This window comes from Lissotriton helveticus, chromosome 10, assembly GCF_964261635.1.
Source record: "Lissotriton helveticus chromosome 10, aLisHel1.1, whole genome shotgun sequence".
Classification (NCBI taxonomy): Eukaryota; Metazoa; Chordata; class Amphibia; order Caudata; family Salamandridae; genus Lissotriton; species Lissotriton helveticus.
In genome coordinates, this window is record NC_136071.1 from 864533944 (window position 1) to 864552469 (window position 18526).

General features: G+C 42.6%; 1 protein-coding gene across 3 annotated transcripts in view; it reads left to right on the forward strand.

Moving 5' to 3' along the window:
- RAPGEF5 (Rap guanine nucleotide exchange factor 5) overlaps positions 1 to 18526 on the forward strand; it is a 984395-nt gene that overhangs the window by 408676 nt on the left and 557193 nt on the right. For all 3 annotated transcript variants that reach the window (XM_078663509.1, XM_078663507.1, XM_078663508.1), the window contains exon 5: positions 14022 to 14190. In XM_078663509.1, coding sequence (XP_078519635.1) covers positions 14022 to 14190 — 169 coding nt within the window. The remainder of the gene's footprint in view (positions 1 to 14021; positions 14191 to 18526) is intronic.

Here is an 18526-nt window from a genome sequence, read left to right on the forward strand (position 1 = left end):
TGGTCACCTTCACGGGGAAGCGCGATGGCACCCCCCCGGCTTGACTTATTTTTGAGGGCAGACCCACCCATCTCTGAGACCGGCGTCGGAGACCCACGTGCTTCGTCGTCAGTCTTCTTAGGGGTAAAATGTTGCCTATCTTCCGGGGGGCATATCTCAGCCCCCAGAGGACGGATCAGCATCATTTTGGCCTCTTCTTGCTCCTGGTGGTGCTCCTCAACCCTCCTTGTCTCCAAGAAGAGGCACTCTGCAGGGAGCGGTCTGCACCTACCTACGCCACCCTTTCTCCTGCTCTCCTACTGGGCATCTCTTCTCCCTGCGCAGAGGCCCCTGCTTCTACTCACTGGTCCTGGACACTTCTTCCGGTGCTGTTCAGGATCCTGGGGGCAGTCAAGGGCTCCACCTTCCAACTGCCCATTGCGCCAGACTCCAGCACCTTCTGCCTCAGCAGACCACACCTCAGAGAGAGCTTCTCTTCCTGTGAAATTTCTTTTAAGAAGTTGGGGAGGGGGCTGGCAGGAAGTCTCTATTTGCCTATCAAACAGTGACACATCACTTCACCATCCCTGCTCCCTCCTTCCTGCCCAGCCTCTGGGTTTGTTCAAAATGGCTTTGTCCAGGGTCTCCTTCCACATGGTCTCTGAAAGCCCCTTCCCCAATGCTGCCTTCCCTCTCTGGTGCAGCCTGGTGCCTAGCACCCAGTGATAGCTGCTGAGGGATGAGCCTGTAGCCCCACCTATCTTCTCTTCGTGGAGAGGAGGCCTTCGCTTGTGGAAGAAAGGTTATTAATCCAGCCTGCTGCGGTCAGCCGTCAGCCAGGCCCTGGTTATGGTTGACTCGGAGATATGTGACATTTCTAGATGACCCACAAGTAGTACAAAAATCACTTTGGTCTCTGCAGAATACTTCTACTAAACCCCCGTTATAGTGGACTTTAGTGCGTGTCTGGAATCCGTAGGCCTTAGGAAAATTAATCCAGCCCATGGGCTCCACATCTCCATAGGGGAATAATGAAGTGAAAATCAGTAAAACACACTGACTTTCCCTAGCATGTTTCTTCCCAGTGTATAAAGCCTATTCCATGTCACCACCCAATTCTGCATAAGTCCTGCCACACCATTTACTTTGTAGCTGCTCTTGGACTGAGCACACCAGGAATCTCCCCTGCACAGCCCCTACATGTGTGAACACACATGTACACATGTGTCTGCATGTAACCAGCCCGGTTTCCCTTACTCCAGCTGCTGCGCCGTGGCCTGGTCAAGCCAGGGGGACACCAGTAAAATCCCCATGCAGTCTCTTTTATTATGAGTTCACTGTGGGTGAATACCCACTTATGAGGCTCCCCCACAGAAAAAGCTCCATATTTAGATGCTCAAAAAGAAAAAACATAGTGTCAGAACCATCTTCTAACATACATCCGTAGAGGTTCGCTGAAAAAGTGGATTGATTTGGCTACACAATCCCTCGGGAATCACCATGGTTTTCTGTAGCCTGATCTTGCATGTATAGTTCTAAAATGGTTAATGAACTTTGAAAGAGGAAAGTGAGCCATATTTTATTTGAAAAGCCATGATGTGTAGCAATCTCTCTTAGGAAACATTTGACTCAAACATGCCCTTTTGATCCTCTCCTTGCAAAGACCAACTTGTTTGTAACAGACTGTTTTCAAACTCAATCCAAATACTGAAAGAGGAAAAAAAACACTTCCAAATGTTTCATTATTGCCATTCTTCACCTGACATATAGCATTAATAAATCTATGTGTAAAACTTTTATTTTGATATCCAGTCCCTTGAAATTTTGCCCTTACCATTTTCTAGAAAAAATCGAAAACTAAACTAAGTTTAAAACTAAAACAGTGTAAAAATGTGTAGTGTATCAAAGCACTTCTTTAAGCCTTTCTGCTTTTCCCCTCTCTCTCTCTCTTTTTTTTTAGTTTCTCTATAGTCTTTTAACCGTGTTCCAGCTTAATTTTCTGCACTTTACAGAACAGCTTTTTTCAATTTCTTCTGCACCCTTAATTTCAACACAGTTCATTTAGGGTGGCTCGTAATGGTTTCTGTGGCTTGATTCTGTATCTGTGTTTTCCTCACAAGGATCTGTAACTTTAACTCCTTCAGTCACCACATATGTCCATTCAGGTGCTTTGTACTTCTTGTTTGGAACTCTTGCTCTTTTTGTTCTACGAACTGTATCTTCTTGTGAGCCACTTTGTTCTGTTTGGCTCAATACTTCTATTATTGTATTTGGAACTTTTTCATTGAAAGTGTATTTACATCTTTTCACTCCCTTTGGTCATATGTCTCCTTTTCTTGCCTTTTTCACTTGCACAGAGTCACCAGATTTAAGCCTCGATTTGGAACTTCTTTTGTTTGCTTCCTTCCTTGTTTGCACATGCTCTTGAATCAAACTCTCCTCTGCATCGGCATTGACAACAGTCTCACGAGACCCATTAGTTGGTGCCCACTTTATTTGACTTTGTTCAGACTCTCTTCGATCTTCAGTCTGATCTTGGTCTCTCTGATCTGTTTCATTTGTTTCTGTTCTTCTGGGACTCTTCTTGTGTGACTTGCATGAATCCAATTCGGGCAGCCACCACACTTCACTGCTGTCGTAGTCACCAATATCACTTGGAGTGGCCCATGCCAACGTGGTTCCAAACATGACTTCTTCACATGTTTTTTCACCAAACCCACTCTCCTGGGCTCAGGTCATGCGCTTGTTCTTGCTGTGTTTTGGTTGCAACTTCTCCAACCTGATAAAACACAGAACGCACCACATCAGCCAATCCTTTGCAATAATTGAGCAATGGATCATCAGTTATATTCATCAGTTGATATGCTGGAACTATTGGCTGCTCTGCCTGATTACTTTATGGGGTGATAATTAAATCGTTTAATCAGGGATACTTCTCAAACTCATCAAAACTAAAGGTAAAGCATCTGGCCATTTTAGTGCTGTGGATGCACACACCTTTGAAAGTATTGAAATTGAATTGAAAATAGATTTATAAAGCGCGATTGCTGCCCAATGGGCGTCCAAGCACTGAGCAAGTAGATAGAGCTGGGCAGTGCGAGAGATTAGGACTCAGTAGACCTTGCAAACAAAAGCGTTTTAAGTTGTTTGCGGAAGCAGAGCAGATTCGAGTTGGACCGGAGATGGAGAGGGAGTGCGTTCCACAGTTTCGAAGCGTTTAGAGAGAACATCCTACCTCCGGTCCTAGATCTCCTTACTTTGGGAGTCACAGCCAAGAAAGCATCCGTAGATCGAAGATTTCTGGTTGGGTGGTAATGGGTGACTAAGTTATTACAGATTGTTGGGCCTGTCTTCCAGAAGGCCCAGTGAGCAATACATAGGGCCTTGAATGCCACTCTTTGTTTCACTGGAAGCCAGTGCAGGCTTTTCAGTCCGGTTCTGGCTGACTGGGTGCGTGGGATCTGCAGCAAGGAGCGGGCTGCACTGTTTTGTACCACGTGCAGCTTTCGTAGAGTCATCTCAGGGGCTCCTATGTATAGGGCGTTGTTTGAGTCCAGCCGCGACTGGATCAGGCCCTGAACTGCCACTTTTTTTGCCTCCATTGGCAGAAGAGGAAGGACTTTCCTCAGAGTTCTGAGTAATCCAAAACATGTGGCGGATAACTTAGTGGCCTGAGTGGAGAAGGAAAGATTTTTGTCGAGTCATACTCCTAGGCTTTTTACACTCTCCTTTGTGGTGGGAGGTGTTCCCAAGCATGCAGGCCATAGGGAGGTAAATGGCACTGGGGGAGCTGGGCCCAGGAGCATGAGCTCTGTTTTGTCTCCATTAAGTTTTAAGAACGAGGATGTCATCCAGGCCTTGACATCTTCTAGGCATTTCATCAGACCTTCCGTTGTTTGCCTGTTACCCTCCTGAGCCAGGCAGACCACTAGCTGGGTGTCGTCGGCATACGATATAATTGTGATACCGTATGGTTCGATGACCCCAGCAAGTGGTTTAGTGTATATATTAAACAGCGCGGGGCTCAGGGACAAGCCCTGCGGTACCCCACAGCTCAGTGGTTTCCTGGCTGACACCATTTCCCCGTCAAAGATCTGAAAAGATCTGTTGGTCAGGAAGTAGTCGAACCACCTTAGTGCGTCACCTGATACTGCGATGTTGCATAACCGGTTCAGCAAGATGGAGTAGCTGACCGTGTCGAAGGCCGCACTTAGGTCAAGGAGGATCACTGCCACTGATCCTCCTTGGTCCAGTATCCTGCGGGCTTCCTCAGTGACCGCTAATAAGGCGGTTTCAGTGCCGTGCTTAGGTCTGAAGCCAGTTTGGGTAGAATCCAATAGCGAATTGCTTTCCAGAAATTGTGCCAACTGGTTGTTTATATATTTCTCCAGGATTTTGCTTGCCCAGGGGAGTAGTGAAATGGGGCGGTAACTGGCGTGATCTCCTGGGTCCAGGTGTTTTTTTTTTAATAGTGCTCGTACCATGGCTCTCTTCCAAACGGAGGGCACTGTGCAGGAGGAGATGGAAGAGTTTAAGAGATCTAGTATCACAGGCAAGGTGGCTTGACTTGCCTGAAGCAGGAACTCTGGTAGAGCTGGGTCAGAGGGGGAGCCTGATTTGACTTGGCGGGCTAATTGGCAAAGAGTATCAGAGTCTAAAAGGGGAAAGTGTTCTAATTTTGGCACACCAGGGGGGGTAGGATGTCCCGGAGGAGTTTTGTCGATTATTCCTGGGTTGGTGGCTGCCGTTGGAAAAGAGGAATAGATCTGGGTGACTTTATTGTGAAAGTAGTCCGCTAACTCATTACATTGATTTTCAGTTTTTGCTAGGGGGGGGGGCTGTGTTCACTGTAGTACATTTTTTTACTAAGTGAAAAATTTCCTTAGGCTTAGATTTGGCTTCCATGATTTTCTCAGCGAAGTAGGTGGCCTGGGCCGCCCTAACCCCATCTCTGTAGGCCTTTATTGCCTCTTTATATTTGGCCTTTTTTTCGGGAAGGAAGTCTAACCGCCACGCTCTCTCATGTTTCCTGCAGAGGCGTTTTTGTTCTCTTAGGGTGTTTGAGAACCAGGGTGATGATTTGTGCAGCTTCCTTGAGGTAGATCTCTGAACGGGCAAGATCGTATCCAATGAGTCCCTGATCCAGTCCTCATAGTTTTTGTTTGCTATGATGGGATCTGGGCAGGGGGGGGGGGCGGTTGGAGTCTAAGTTGTTAATCCAGGACTCTATAGATAGTTTTGCCCAGTTCCTCTTAATTGAGACCTGGGGGGTGGGTGGGGGGGTCCTGCCAGTGAGCCAAGTAAATGGGACCAAAAGGTGATCCGACCAAGGTAGGTGGATGGGTAGGCCCACCTTCAGCTTGGTACAGTTGCTAAAAATTGGGTCGAGTAGGTTGCCCTTTTCATGAGTGGGGGCTAGGACCAGCTGAGTTAGTTGTAAGGCTGCTAGATCATCAATTATTTCCATGGCAGTATGATCTAAGGGGGAGTTAAAATGGTAATTAAGGTCTCCTAGAATCGTGTAGTTAGCGGAGGTCAAGATACGTTTGGCTATGATATCTGGGAGAGATCTATGAAACAACTTGGCCGGCTCTGGGGGGCGATATATCAGCGTGCCGGAGAAGGAGCTGTTCGCAGTAAAGTCTATGCTGAATGCTAGGCTCTCGCATTCAGGGATAGTTTCGGTTGTGATGCGACAGCGATACTGGTCTTTTAATATGATAGCCAGGCCTCCTCCTCTCCCTACAGTTCGATCTAGCCTGTAGATTTGGAAACCGGGGGGTAAGGCTGAGATTATGTCTGGCTCAGAGTGGGATGTAAGCCATGTTTCTGTTAGAAAAATGGCATCCGGGTTACGCTCTTCAAGAAGTAGGTGGATTTGTGTGCTGTGCCTCGGTAGTGACCGACAGTTCAGTACATACATATGGTGTTCCTGCGTCGCTGTGGATGGCGTAGTGTTACGCAAGTGGTGGTTACATCCGTGGCAACGGGAGGGGAGGTCATCTGGTAAATAGATGTGAGTACAGTGAGTGGCCGCTGCAGTTCCTATGTTGTAAATCTCTGCAGAGCGATACTTCCTGACCTTTGTAGCGTGGGAGCCAGGGGTTATGGCCCCTGGTCCCGTAAGGTCGCGGACGGGCGCAGACGGGCTTGCCTTTGGCGTGCCTTCGGCGCACCGCCGGCGCGCCCGCTGCGCCCGTCCGCTGCGCCTCCTGGAGCAACACATTGTTATATGTCAGGGGGAAGGGGGTGTGGCCTGGGTCAGTGGGCGGTGCCCGGAGGTCACGGTGATTCCCTGCGACCCGCTGCAGCGCCTGACTCGGCTGCGCGGGGAGGAGAATCACGTAGGAGGTAGGAGGTCGAGTGGTTTAAAAACACAATGAACACAGTCCCCAATTTCCAAAACGTAATCTTTTAAAAACGGAGTTCTGCTCTTGATAGTTTAAAAACACACAGGTTATACAATTACAATTTTTAAAAACGAAGTCTTAAAAAGTCATCTGCTCTCGGCTACAGCCTCAAGAGCTCAATCTAATGCGTGCGTTTTCCCCAAGCGCGGCTTACAAAGTGAGGGGGCGTGGCCTGGGTCAGTGGGCGGTGCCCGGAGGTCACGGTGATTCCCTGCGACCCGCTGCAGCGCCTGACTCGGCTGCGCGGGGAGGAGAATCATGGAGGAGGTAGGAGGTCGAGTGGTTTAAAAACACAATGAACACAGTACCTAATTTCCAAAACGTAATCTTTTAAAAGTCTTGACTTAATTGCACCATTACTTTGCTTGACCACACATGAGGCTTCTGGTCAATAGGCACAATGCAATTTAGGCTCAATTTTGCAATGCTGCACAAATATTCTGAAATATTTCAGTATTAAAATGTGTACCACCATCAGTTTCTAAAGAGACTGGAAATCCAAATCATGGAATTATCTCTCTCAGTAGCAATTTAGCAATAGTTAGACTATCATTTCGTCTTGTTGGGTAAGCTTCCATCCAACGAGAGAACATACAGACCACTACCAACACACATTTCAACCAATTACATGGGGTAAGTTCTATGAAGTCTGCCTGCAGTCTAGTAACTGTACCTGCTGCTTTTCCAATTCGTCCCCAACTGACAACAGTTTTCCTTCCTGCATTTTGCTGCTGGCAAGTTATGCACCTCTGGAAAAGACTTTCTGTAGTGACCGTAAACTTGGGATTATACCATGTCTGCTTAAACAAACTAATCATTGCGTCTCTTACTACATATGTTAGACCACAGTATATTCTTGCCATTTGTGACAACAGGCTGCCTGGCATCATTGGTTTTCCATCTGTGTAAACCCACACTTCATCTTCTGGCCTACGTGAACAACTTGCTTTGATCCCAATTTTTTTTCCTCCTCACTAGCTTCTTCCTGCAATTCCCAAATTTCTTCCCATGTCTGCACAGAAGAAATCATCAGATGACAATTTGTATCAGATTTCTGCTGTCTTTGTTAATTGAAACTAAATTTTGAGCAAGCAATGTACCTTTATCATCTTTCAAGCAAGATCCATCCACAAACATTACACAATCTGATTCAGGCAATGGTATATCTTGTAGATCAGGCCTCGTTTTTGTCACATTCTCCGCTCCTAGAATCACTCTCTCGTATCTTGTCAACCGACTTCTTGTAAGATGCTGTGTTCTAGTGCTTGTCAACAAGATCTCAACAGAATATGGCACTTACACTGACAATTTGTATCAGATTTCTGCTGTCTTTGTTAATTGAAACTGAATTTTGAGCACAAAATTATGCAACTTGATTTGCATATCGATTTCCATTTATTACATAATCATTTACAGATTTGTGTGCTGAACATTTTACAATTCCAATCTCTTTGGGCAATTGTAGTGCAAATAATGACTCCTTAACATAGCTACTATTTTGAATGGGTGAACCAGATGATATCAAAGTCCACGTTCAAACCACAACTGTCCAAAATCATGGACAACTCAAAAACTATATTCACTATCAGTGAATATGGTTATGCTCAGATTGTTGCCAATTATGCAGGCTCTGGTCAATGCGACCAGCTCAGAAATTTGGGCAGAACTTACTCCTTTCAATCATGAAGCCTCAAGGATCATGGCTACTGTAAAGACTGCATATGAAGCACGCAATGTACCTTTATCATCTTTCAAGCAAGATCCATCCTCAAACATTACATAATCTAATTCAGGCAATGGTATATCTTGTATATCAGGCCTCGTTTTTGTACACAATTCAGTCTAATTTAGACAATCATGATCAGCTTCATCCACCACTTCCTCACAACTTGGATTTGGTAACAAAGTAGCTTGATTCAAGTTGTGCATCTCATCACAGTCACATTCTCCGCTCCTAGAATCACTCTCTCGTATCTTGTCAACCGACTACTTGTAAGATGCTGTGTTCTAGTGCTTGTCAACAAGATCTCAACAGAATATGGCACTTACACTCTCAACGAAGGTCCCATTACAATCAACTCACACTGTTCCAATCTCACACAAGTAGCAGCAACTGCCTTCAAGCATCCTGGTAACGCTGCAGCCACTGATTCCAGTGTTGTCGAAATATATGCCACTGGACGACGTGCCATTCAATGCATTTGCATTAGAACTGAGAGTGCACAACCATCTCTCTCGCAGCAAAAGAAAGAAAAATCCTTGCTGTAATCTGGCATTCCCAATGCAGGTGCTCAACAAAGGCTGTCTCACAACTCCACAAATGTCCTCATGCTTTCTTCATCCAGTTCAATTGGATCAGTCACATCTTTATGTGTCAATCTCTATAATGGCTTGGCTGTCAGTGAAAAAATACTGATCCATTGTCTGCCGTATCCAACTATACCCAAGAACATTCAAACTTCATTCTGCGTTCTGGGTTGATTCATTTGCAAGATCACAGTTATTCAATCTTGTGACACTTTCCCGACTCCTGTCTCAATTTTATGACCCCAATGTAAACTTCTTTTTGACAGAATTGAAACTTTGCGGGTGACACGTTATACCCACCTACTGCCAAATGGTTCAGTAGAGCAATAGTATCTGTCACACACGCTTCTCTATTCCTTGATGCAAAAAGCAAATCAAATCGTCAATGTATTGCAACAAAAGTGAGTCTTCTGGCATTACCAGTGACTCTAAGCACTTCATCAAAATTTGATTGAAAATATAGGGACTCTGTATACCCTTGAGGAACTCGGAACCATGCCAAAACATGGTCTCCGAACCGGAACGCAAACAAATATTGGCTATACGGATGTAGGGGTATCGAGAAAAATGCTTGGGACAAATCAATCATGGTAAACCACTCTGTATCACAAGGAATCTGATAAAGAATTACTGCAGGGTTTAGCACTGTCGAGCAACAAGGTATCACTATTTTATTCATCTTGCTCAAATCTTGAACGATTCTGTACTTACCACTTGGTTTCTTAACCCCTTCGATGCTCATGACGAGCTCAGCTCGTCATGAGGTACACCTCTCGTACGCTCATGACGAGCTGAGCTCTTCATGAACCGCGGGTTTTTAAAAACTTCAGCGCACAGCGGAAAAATGCGCCGCACGCATGGTGTTAATCCCCATAATAGGTGAATTACAAGGACTCCCTAGTATTTCCCTCAAAATGTCTTGTTCAATCATTAATTTAACTACAGGTGTTACTCCTGCAATGGTCTCAGGACTCTTTTTGTATGGGGGCGTTTTGGGAAATTCTGCACCTTGTTTGACTAAAATCTGCATAGGATCAACTCCTTTCATCAATCTGATGTCTTTCCCTGGAAAATCCCACACATCAGTCAACACTGTGTCTCTCAACTCAACAGGCAAATCCTTCACTGTCAATAAAGGATATAAATCATTTACCTCTGTCCATTGCCTCTCCATCATCATTTTAAATATCACATCTTCATCCTGTGTATGTAATGCTACTCCATCTGGTGTACAACAGATTGTGCAATTCATTTTGCAAAGCAAATCTCTTCCTAACAGGTTATCTGAACTTGTATAACACACCACAAAACGATGCAAGTCTTGAAAATCTCTGATGTGCACCTTCATTGGTTTTGTCATTGGAGTTCTCATTAATTGATTTGAAACACCTACGACTTGGATAGTATCTCCTGAGAGGTGTAGGTTAGAGATTTTAACAGTTCTCACAGTGGAATGGATAGTACGAGTGTCTACAAGGAATGTAATCACATTACTGTCGACTTTTCCATCCACAAAGGAACCACACTGATCTACCTCTAGAGATGCACCAAACACGCACTCCTCCACGCCCCTCAGGCACCGTCATTGAGATGTATCTGAATCACTCTCCTGCATTGCAACCAGTATTGTGAAACCATTTGCACTTTTTGATTAATATTATCTGATTCACTCATATGAAAACACACATTCGCACTGAAAACTTACCTATTTCCAAGAGTAGTGTGATCTCTGTGAGCGGGTGCCAGTTAAGTTTTGTCAAAGCGCCAGGATACCCTTTGGGTGATAGTGTTGCGCTATATAAGACTGCAATACATACATACATACATCTTTGTACCTGAGCATTCATATTTTCATTCGGCATCGGGGCTTGTGGAATTTGGAACTGTGTAACCACCTGTTGCGGTTGCAATTGATTTCTGTTCACCTCAACTTGCATTTGCTGATTGAAATCCTGATTCATTTAATTATTCCCTAAGAACAACTTACACTTGTGTTTACAATGTGCCAAATTACCGCACACATACCACGGAAATCTCTTTTTCATCTCTTCTTTATTACCTCTACACCTACCTCTTTCTTGAGTAGAAACGCCACCATTCACCATGACACTTTCCATGTTAGAAATTTGACCATTCTGAATATTCTGATTCTGACCCTCTCCTTGGAAACCTGTTTGAAGAAAATCTACAACATTACAACCTTTCTGTGCCGCTTTCATCTGAGCCCACATTAATTACTCTTTCAACTGCATATGTCTCGATTCAATATCATCACTACAATATTTTGCATACCGCAATATTTCATCATCGCTTTTACTCTGCTAACAAAACAAATGCTGCCGAATCATGTTACTAATCTCCATTTTCAATCCAAACACAAAACTATATACAAAATGTCCCATATCTTTATCAGTTATGTTCTCAAAACCACTATACTGTTTAAATGCCTGTAAAAGCCTTTCAAAAGAAGCACACACTGTTTCTTTTGTTTTTTGAGTTGTTCTATCTATTTTTACCCAATTTGTTTCCTTTGCGGAAATCTTTCACTTCATCTGATGGTGCTCCAGTTTGTGCATCTCTGGGATATTCTTCTTTTGGCCAATCTACCACAATCCTACACTCTACCCATAAATCAGCTTGTATCAAACAAACCATCTAAATCCTTCCACAAAACCTTTGAAACCTTTACAAACCACTCTACTTGTTTATACCACTCAACTGGTATTTCTCTTAATCTAGGAAACTCATTTGTTAAAGATAGTATATCCTGCCTTGACCTGCCTTGACCAAGGAACATGAACATATTCACCTCCTAGTACCTCTCTTATCGGATATATAATTTCAGTCATTGTTGTCTCTGTCCCTGTTTTTCTCACTGTGAACATAGAGGAAGTCCCTGGATTTGCAACCATTTGTTTTTAGCCCATCTGCCTTTCTAAAATTCTAATTCACCCCATCGTCTCAATGTATTAATCATCTCTTTCATTTGCAACCGTTTTCCTGAAGCATTTGACCTCTCCAAATCCTTGTCACTAAAATCCAATCTATATGTCTTCTGTGAAGCCTTTGATTTTTCTAAATCAACACCATAGGTCTGTACAACTTCAGCAAATCTCTCATGAAGATTCTTCGCTCTCATTTTAATATTCTTACACAAAAACAATAATTCTTCTTCTTGATATTTACTCAGTCTTTCTGGACTAATCATAGCTATAATCATTTCTTCCAAATCTGCTTTTAATCTACCCACATCCATGCTTGTATTCACTTTATTAGACGTCATCCCTCTATTCCATTCATCCAGTTCTTCTTGAGATGGCCCTATTGAAACTCCTGATATAGGGCTCATTCCTCTTTCATTCTGCACTAACCTCCTTGGTTCTATGTGTATATTGCACTTTGGGTTTTCCTCGTATCTTTCAGAAATATCAATCAATGATCCTGTCTCACTTCCTCTAGCACCACCACTAGTCCTAATATTGTTAACTGGTACTGTCAAGGCATGCACTTGTGAAATATTCTGACCCTCACTATACAATTAAACTATGGGACCAATAGTCACGGGTACTGATAAAGCTTCTGCATTCAAATTCAATTGTGTAAACTTTTTTGTCATATCATCTTTCACCTGGCTCTCTACATTTGTATTTCTCATTTGAGAAGGCTGTGGAACCTCGACTTCAATCAAAGGAGCACTTGGTATAATTCTTTCTTGTTCTTCATGATATGGTGGATCCAACAACTCATCATCAATCTCATTTGGATCTGAATCTGTTTCCACAACATTTTCTTTTTCTATTTACACTTTCCTCCTTCCTAATCCTCCACTACATCTTCCTGATCCAAACCCTCACCAGCTGCAATCACATCTATTCTCCACTTCTTCATTTTGGCCTCCAATTTTGCCTCTGAGTATCTACTCACAGTATTTCTTTATTTATCCTCACACCTGTCTCTGTCTCTTTTGTAAGCCTCATGTTCACAGTCCTCAAATGCTTCATACTGCGTAGGTCCAGGATTTGGGCTCAACTCAATCATTTGATATCTCAAATTCTTTAAAATCCTCACCTTATAAGTACCATACTCTGGAAACGCCAAATTCCCATCTCCCTTACTGCATTTCATCCAATTTTCTAACCATGTACACGTGTGGTATCGTCGTTCAAAGGACATAAAAAAAGCAGTTGTACCCTCAAGCGGTATAGGAATTCCCTTTCTAATAGGTATAGGCTCATCCTTCCTAAACATTTTCAATAACTTCATTTCGTTTTGATTGCTACACTAGAAAACCAAGCAAAACAAAGGAAAATTCAGTATTTTCACAAATCCTATTCAATCACACTGACCAATGCCAGCGCGGCTCTCTGTGATATCAGTATAACTCCTACGACTGACCCTCGCTTTGCAAAAATAATCGGCAGTAAATCACAAAGGTTTCTTAAAAGATAAACACGATTAGAACAACACAAACCAAACCTTCTTGTCTGCGCAACTAAAAGAAAGAATAGAATTAACCACTTGAAGAATTATTTCCCTACTAGCAGAATATCTACCAGCGTTATTCCACCCTCAATCAAGGGAAAATTCTCAGGACTTCTTCAGCTGTGCTTTCTAAAGGTACCCAAATAAATCTCCACTATACAAACTTAAAAGTTCCCTGTGCAATACTAAAAGCGCAACTATTGTTCAGTACCGCATCAACAGCAGACAATGAAATAACACTTAGTGTATGCCACACTAAGACCTGCCCATTAGGCTAATATCATCATCCTGGGATCTTAGGCCACTTCAGACCTGTCTTTCTTAAGGTCAACGACGGACCACAACATATAACAAGAGTATGAAATATTAATAACCAAAATTCTTAATTCTGTCCTAATCAATTGCCAATTTTATTCAATATAACCATCAAGTCTGCTACCAAAAACTGATGCAGCGTGAAAGGGACTGATAGGTATTAAATTTGGTCCTGATGGTAAAATTTAGCAAAGGCCCTCTCCGCTGCATCACTGGGCCTCAGCAAAGCCTCAGTACCACATAGACTGCAATGTGCATAGGACAAAATCACAGCACTATGTTGACAAATTCAGAAGTAAATTAATCTGTACCCAAAACAATTTTGGTATTGACAGTAACTGTTGTAGATTTTTGTTTATAGTTTTATGATCACACTCTATACATCATGGGCCTGTATCAATGCCCTTCCTCGGACAGAGAACGGTTATATCATATTTCCCATTATAAAAAAAACTCTTACAACGAGTGTCATATATATCCTGTTTTTGCAAACAAAACTAATTAACACTCATTTTTTTCCTTAAACAGTGGACAAGCAGCTGTGCTTTCAGGACACTTACGCCTTCTACCAGTTCTCAGAAGATGAATGTAATGAAGCGTTCTGTGAGTTTGGAAGGGACAATGAATGGGAGAATGGAGTGAGGCTTTTACAGCAGCTTGTACCGACGGTTCCATCAAGTCCCAGCTTTTGTGGTCTGTAAGTATTGTTTGTGAATATGTTATTAAATACAATGTTTTTGTTTGCTCTGGAAATTGCTTATGTTATTTCACTTAATAAATACACAATGTGAATCTGCATGATATTTTATTAAAATAATAATAACCACGTTTTGGAAGAGCAGTGAATTTACTGTAACAAACCTTTGATGAGGAAGAAGGCTCTTGGGATAAGGCAAACTTGCTTTGGCCTGAAGCACACACAAACACCTTATGAAATACACCACATGAGCTGATATATTGAAATTTCTTCCCTTATAAAGTGAATCAATGGAATAGTACCAACCACAATTTATGGAACAAAATCAATTGTTATCTTACTTCCTGCAGCTAAACGTTTGATTCATGGGTTCTTCACAGTCCACAAACTAAATTCTTGTGAAATTTGACCACAGATTCTCAGTAGTTGGTACATGGATATGGAATATACTTCTCCAAGATATCAAGGATAAGGGCACTCTGCTTACCTTCAAGAAACATATGGAAAAATTCCTTTACAGCATCCTTTTGTGGCACCTAGGTACGTTATTGACTGGAAAAAAACAAAGGATAAAGTAAAGTTATGAGTTATAATTAGATGTTGAAATATTACTTAAACTAACATTTAAAAACAAACAAAAGACAGTGAAATTCAACAGGTATAGTTTACTGAACAATTATAACTTGCGTCACCACCATGCACTACTTGGCGTCTCATACATTACTTCAGTCATGACATGTTAAATGACATAGTTGATCACATCACTGATAACACCATACTCATATACAGCATAGAGTTACTTTGTGCATTTGGCCCCTGGTACACCAACCCCAAGGTCTCATCTTTTATTAATTGGGAAGAACCACATGGTCATTTCAGCCCTGGATACCCCCTTGCTTTCATATCCATGGCCAGGCCCCAGGGGATGGGGTCCTCTGAGACAAACCGGGCCCATGAAGGTGGGTCCCCTTAACCATATTCTTTTTTGGCCAGGCCCCAGGGGATGGTGATTAAGCCCAGGATGGGAGCAGCGCAAGCCCCCCTCAACCCATTTATAAAATCATCCAGGCCCTGGGGAATGGATTCCCCAGTGCCAAAATCAGCCTAGGGGGGAGGTCGGGTGTGGCCGATCCACCTTAATATCAAACTTAATTTCCCCCCGAGACATAGCCTACCCGGGGAGGCAAAGTACAGCAAGTGCTTACTTTTATTGTGCCGCGGATCCTCCATGTATTTGTGACAAAATTGGAGAAAAAAATAGTTTTTGCCCACTATGCCTAGCCTAGGGGGTAAGGGTATTCCTGCTATGTCCCCTTATATTTTCCCTCTTTTTCCTGGGACTTGGACAAGTCTGAGTCCCAAGATAGCTGCCAACACTTCCTGGTTGTAGTGTTCCCCTCTCCGCCCGCTACAGACCAACCCCCCCCAAAACAAATTGACAAAAAGTGTCACAATCCAGCAGGACTCCTGCAGGACTGAATAAAAAATAGAAAATGACAGCCAGGCCAATCCCTGGGGCCGTATTGAATAAGGAGAGTGGGCCATACTTTTATTGTTACTAGTCGCAACGGGGGATCGGGTGCCCATGGCACAAGAAGGCTCGGGGAGTATGAGCCACGTGGTCCCCTTCTCCTTTAATTTGAAAAAACAGCCCTGGGGGATGTGGTCTCCAGGGCATTTTAAGGCTCGAGTCCTTTCCGTTTATTTTAAGTTTTAGGCTTGGTAGATGGGCTTCCAGGGTCTAATATGCGTTGGGGAGGGAGCCCACATTGCCCCTCTGCCCTTCGATTTAAAAAAAGTGTTCTTAGAGATGGGGTCTGCAAGGTCTAATAACGCTCGGGTAGAGGGCCACCTGGTCACCCTCCCATTTAATAAAAAATAAATAGCCCAGGTGATGGAGTTCCCAGAGCCTACTAAGATTCGGGGAGGGGGGCTCACCCGGCCCACCTCACCTTTCTTAAAAAATCAACAAGCAATTGGGAAAGGGGTCCCCTTGGCCTAATAAGGCCCAGGTAATAGGTCTATATTGCCCCCCTCCCCTTTAATTAAAAAAAAAGCCCTGAGGAATAGTGTCCCCAGGGCCTAATAAGGCTTAGGGAGGAAGGACACATGCAAAACACATGGCTGGGTGTTGGGTTTATGCTACGTTATGTTAAAAAAAAAATATATATATATATATATATATATATATATATATATATATATATATATTATTTAAAAAAATCTCAGTATCAACCTCTAGTTTTTAAATCTCTTCACATTGAGGTAAGGACACAGCGACACAGGCAGGGATTTCCTGGATCATTACTTTATTAGGTAGCCTTTAGCAGGGGCAAGAAAAATTATATATATATATATATATATATATATATATATATATATTCACGCTCCAAGGTTGTCCACCTTATGAGTAGCACGCGAGCAGCAGCTTTATTTATGTGTAGGTGAGGACGGGGATCCGCTCGTAGACGCCGCTCCGTAATGGATCTGCCCGACGCGTTTCGAAGCTCCATCTGCTTCTCTTCAGGGGCTGTAACGGAAGCGGTGTGCGTACCCGTTACACTTCTCCAATTTCATATATCAATCAATCAATGAGGAATGAAATAGGTACGACGTGTTAAAGGCTTGCGTTACCTACCCTTCACTATCTGCAAAGGGAGAGAGAATATTCCTATTCTTCCTCGTTTGTAGGCAGAGAAGATCCTTAAGAGAACCAACTTCGAACAATTCAATGCTCGATTCAAACAATCAACAAGGGGTACTGTGAACACAAATGAACGCCGCTTATGTACATACACATTGCTATTTTCAACAGGTTGTTCCTAATGTTTCTATTTTAGCGAGGTCAAAAAGAGATCCCATTAGTGGCCTACTGATTTTGCTCGATTTCTTTTGTTTTTTTACACGATTTTTCGCTATCTGCAAAGACTAAACAGAGTATTGCGATATATATATATGGCGGAGGTGAGGGCGAAATAAAATAGCTTCAGCAATACTTTTGGGTCTGCATCCTTTCTTGCTGGCAAAGCGAGTTTGGGAACGGAGTTTAGAATTATGGCTCTATGAATGCAGGGTACTAAAGGCAATAATGTTATGCAGCGCTTCACAGGACTTCAAGTACCAGAATGCCAATGCATGTCCGGAATGTGCCGCGCCCACTCAGGGCGGCCTCATTCAATTAAATAAATATAAATGAAGCACTGGTTTGTCATGTCCCTCTGTGAAGCCTTCCATGATTACGGGGCGTTCCAGCCTCAAAACGCATCGGAAATGGTGAAATGCATGAAATGTGTCAGGAAGCAAGCTACAGCGAGGCACATTCTGCTGGAAGGCTAGAGACAGCGTTGTGTGCTCTTTCGAAGCTTTAGGGATTTTGTTGTTCCACATATATGTATATATATTAAAAACAGGTAAATCTATATATATATATATATATATATATATATATATATATATATATATATATATATATATTCACTGAAAAAACCATAGGTTATAGACCATATATAGTTAGGAATTAGCATTTACAAAACCTTGAAAATTCACTGAAAAAACCATAGGTTATAGACCATATATAGTTAGGAATTAGCATTTACAAAACCTTGAAAATTCACTGAAAAAACCATAGGTTATAGACCATATATCGTTAGGAATTAGCATTTAAAAAAACTTATTTTACTCACACAAAACCATTGAAATTCCATATATAGTTAGTTGCACTAACTATATATCGCGCACCCACAATCCACTGCTGATGATGTCACATATTACATCATTCATGACATGGTCAGTGACATCACTGATGACATCACTGATGACATCTCAAATGACATCACTGATGACATCACTGATGACAACATCCAGTGACTGTATGTTTCTGTAAAGTTAAAATATGTCTTACATATTGAAGAATGAGTGGAAGTATAAGTGTCTGGATGAAGGATTTAGTAGGTGCATGACTGAATGTATGAGTGAGTGATTAAATGTGTCTCACTGAGTGCATGGGTTAGTGACTAAACTGTCTTAATTTGTGCATCATTATGTCTGTTGTTCTGTAAACTGCTGCATGTGTTGATCAGTAGCTATATGATTAACTATATGGTTTATTGATTGATTGTGCAAGTATTTGTATGGGAGACTGAGTGTGTGTGTGGCTGGCTGGGAGGTGTGTGACTCTGTGCAGATCAATGTGTACTTGTATCAATGATTGTATAAGAGAGTAAGTATGTGTTAGTATATGTTTGAAAATGTAAGGTGCTCTATGTTTAACTGTATAGACAAGAAAATGGAAGTGTGATTGATTCTTTACAGGACTGACTAGGTGTGTGAGTAACTC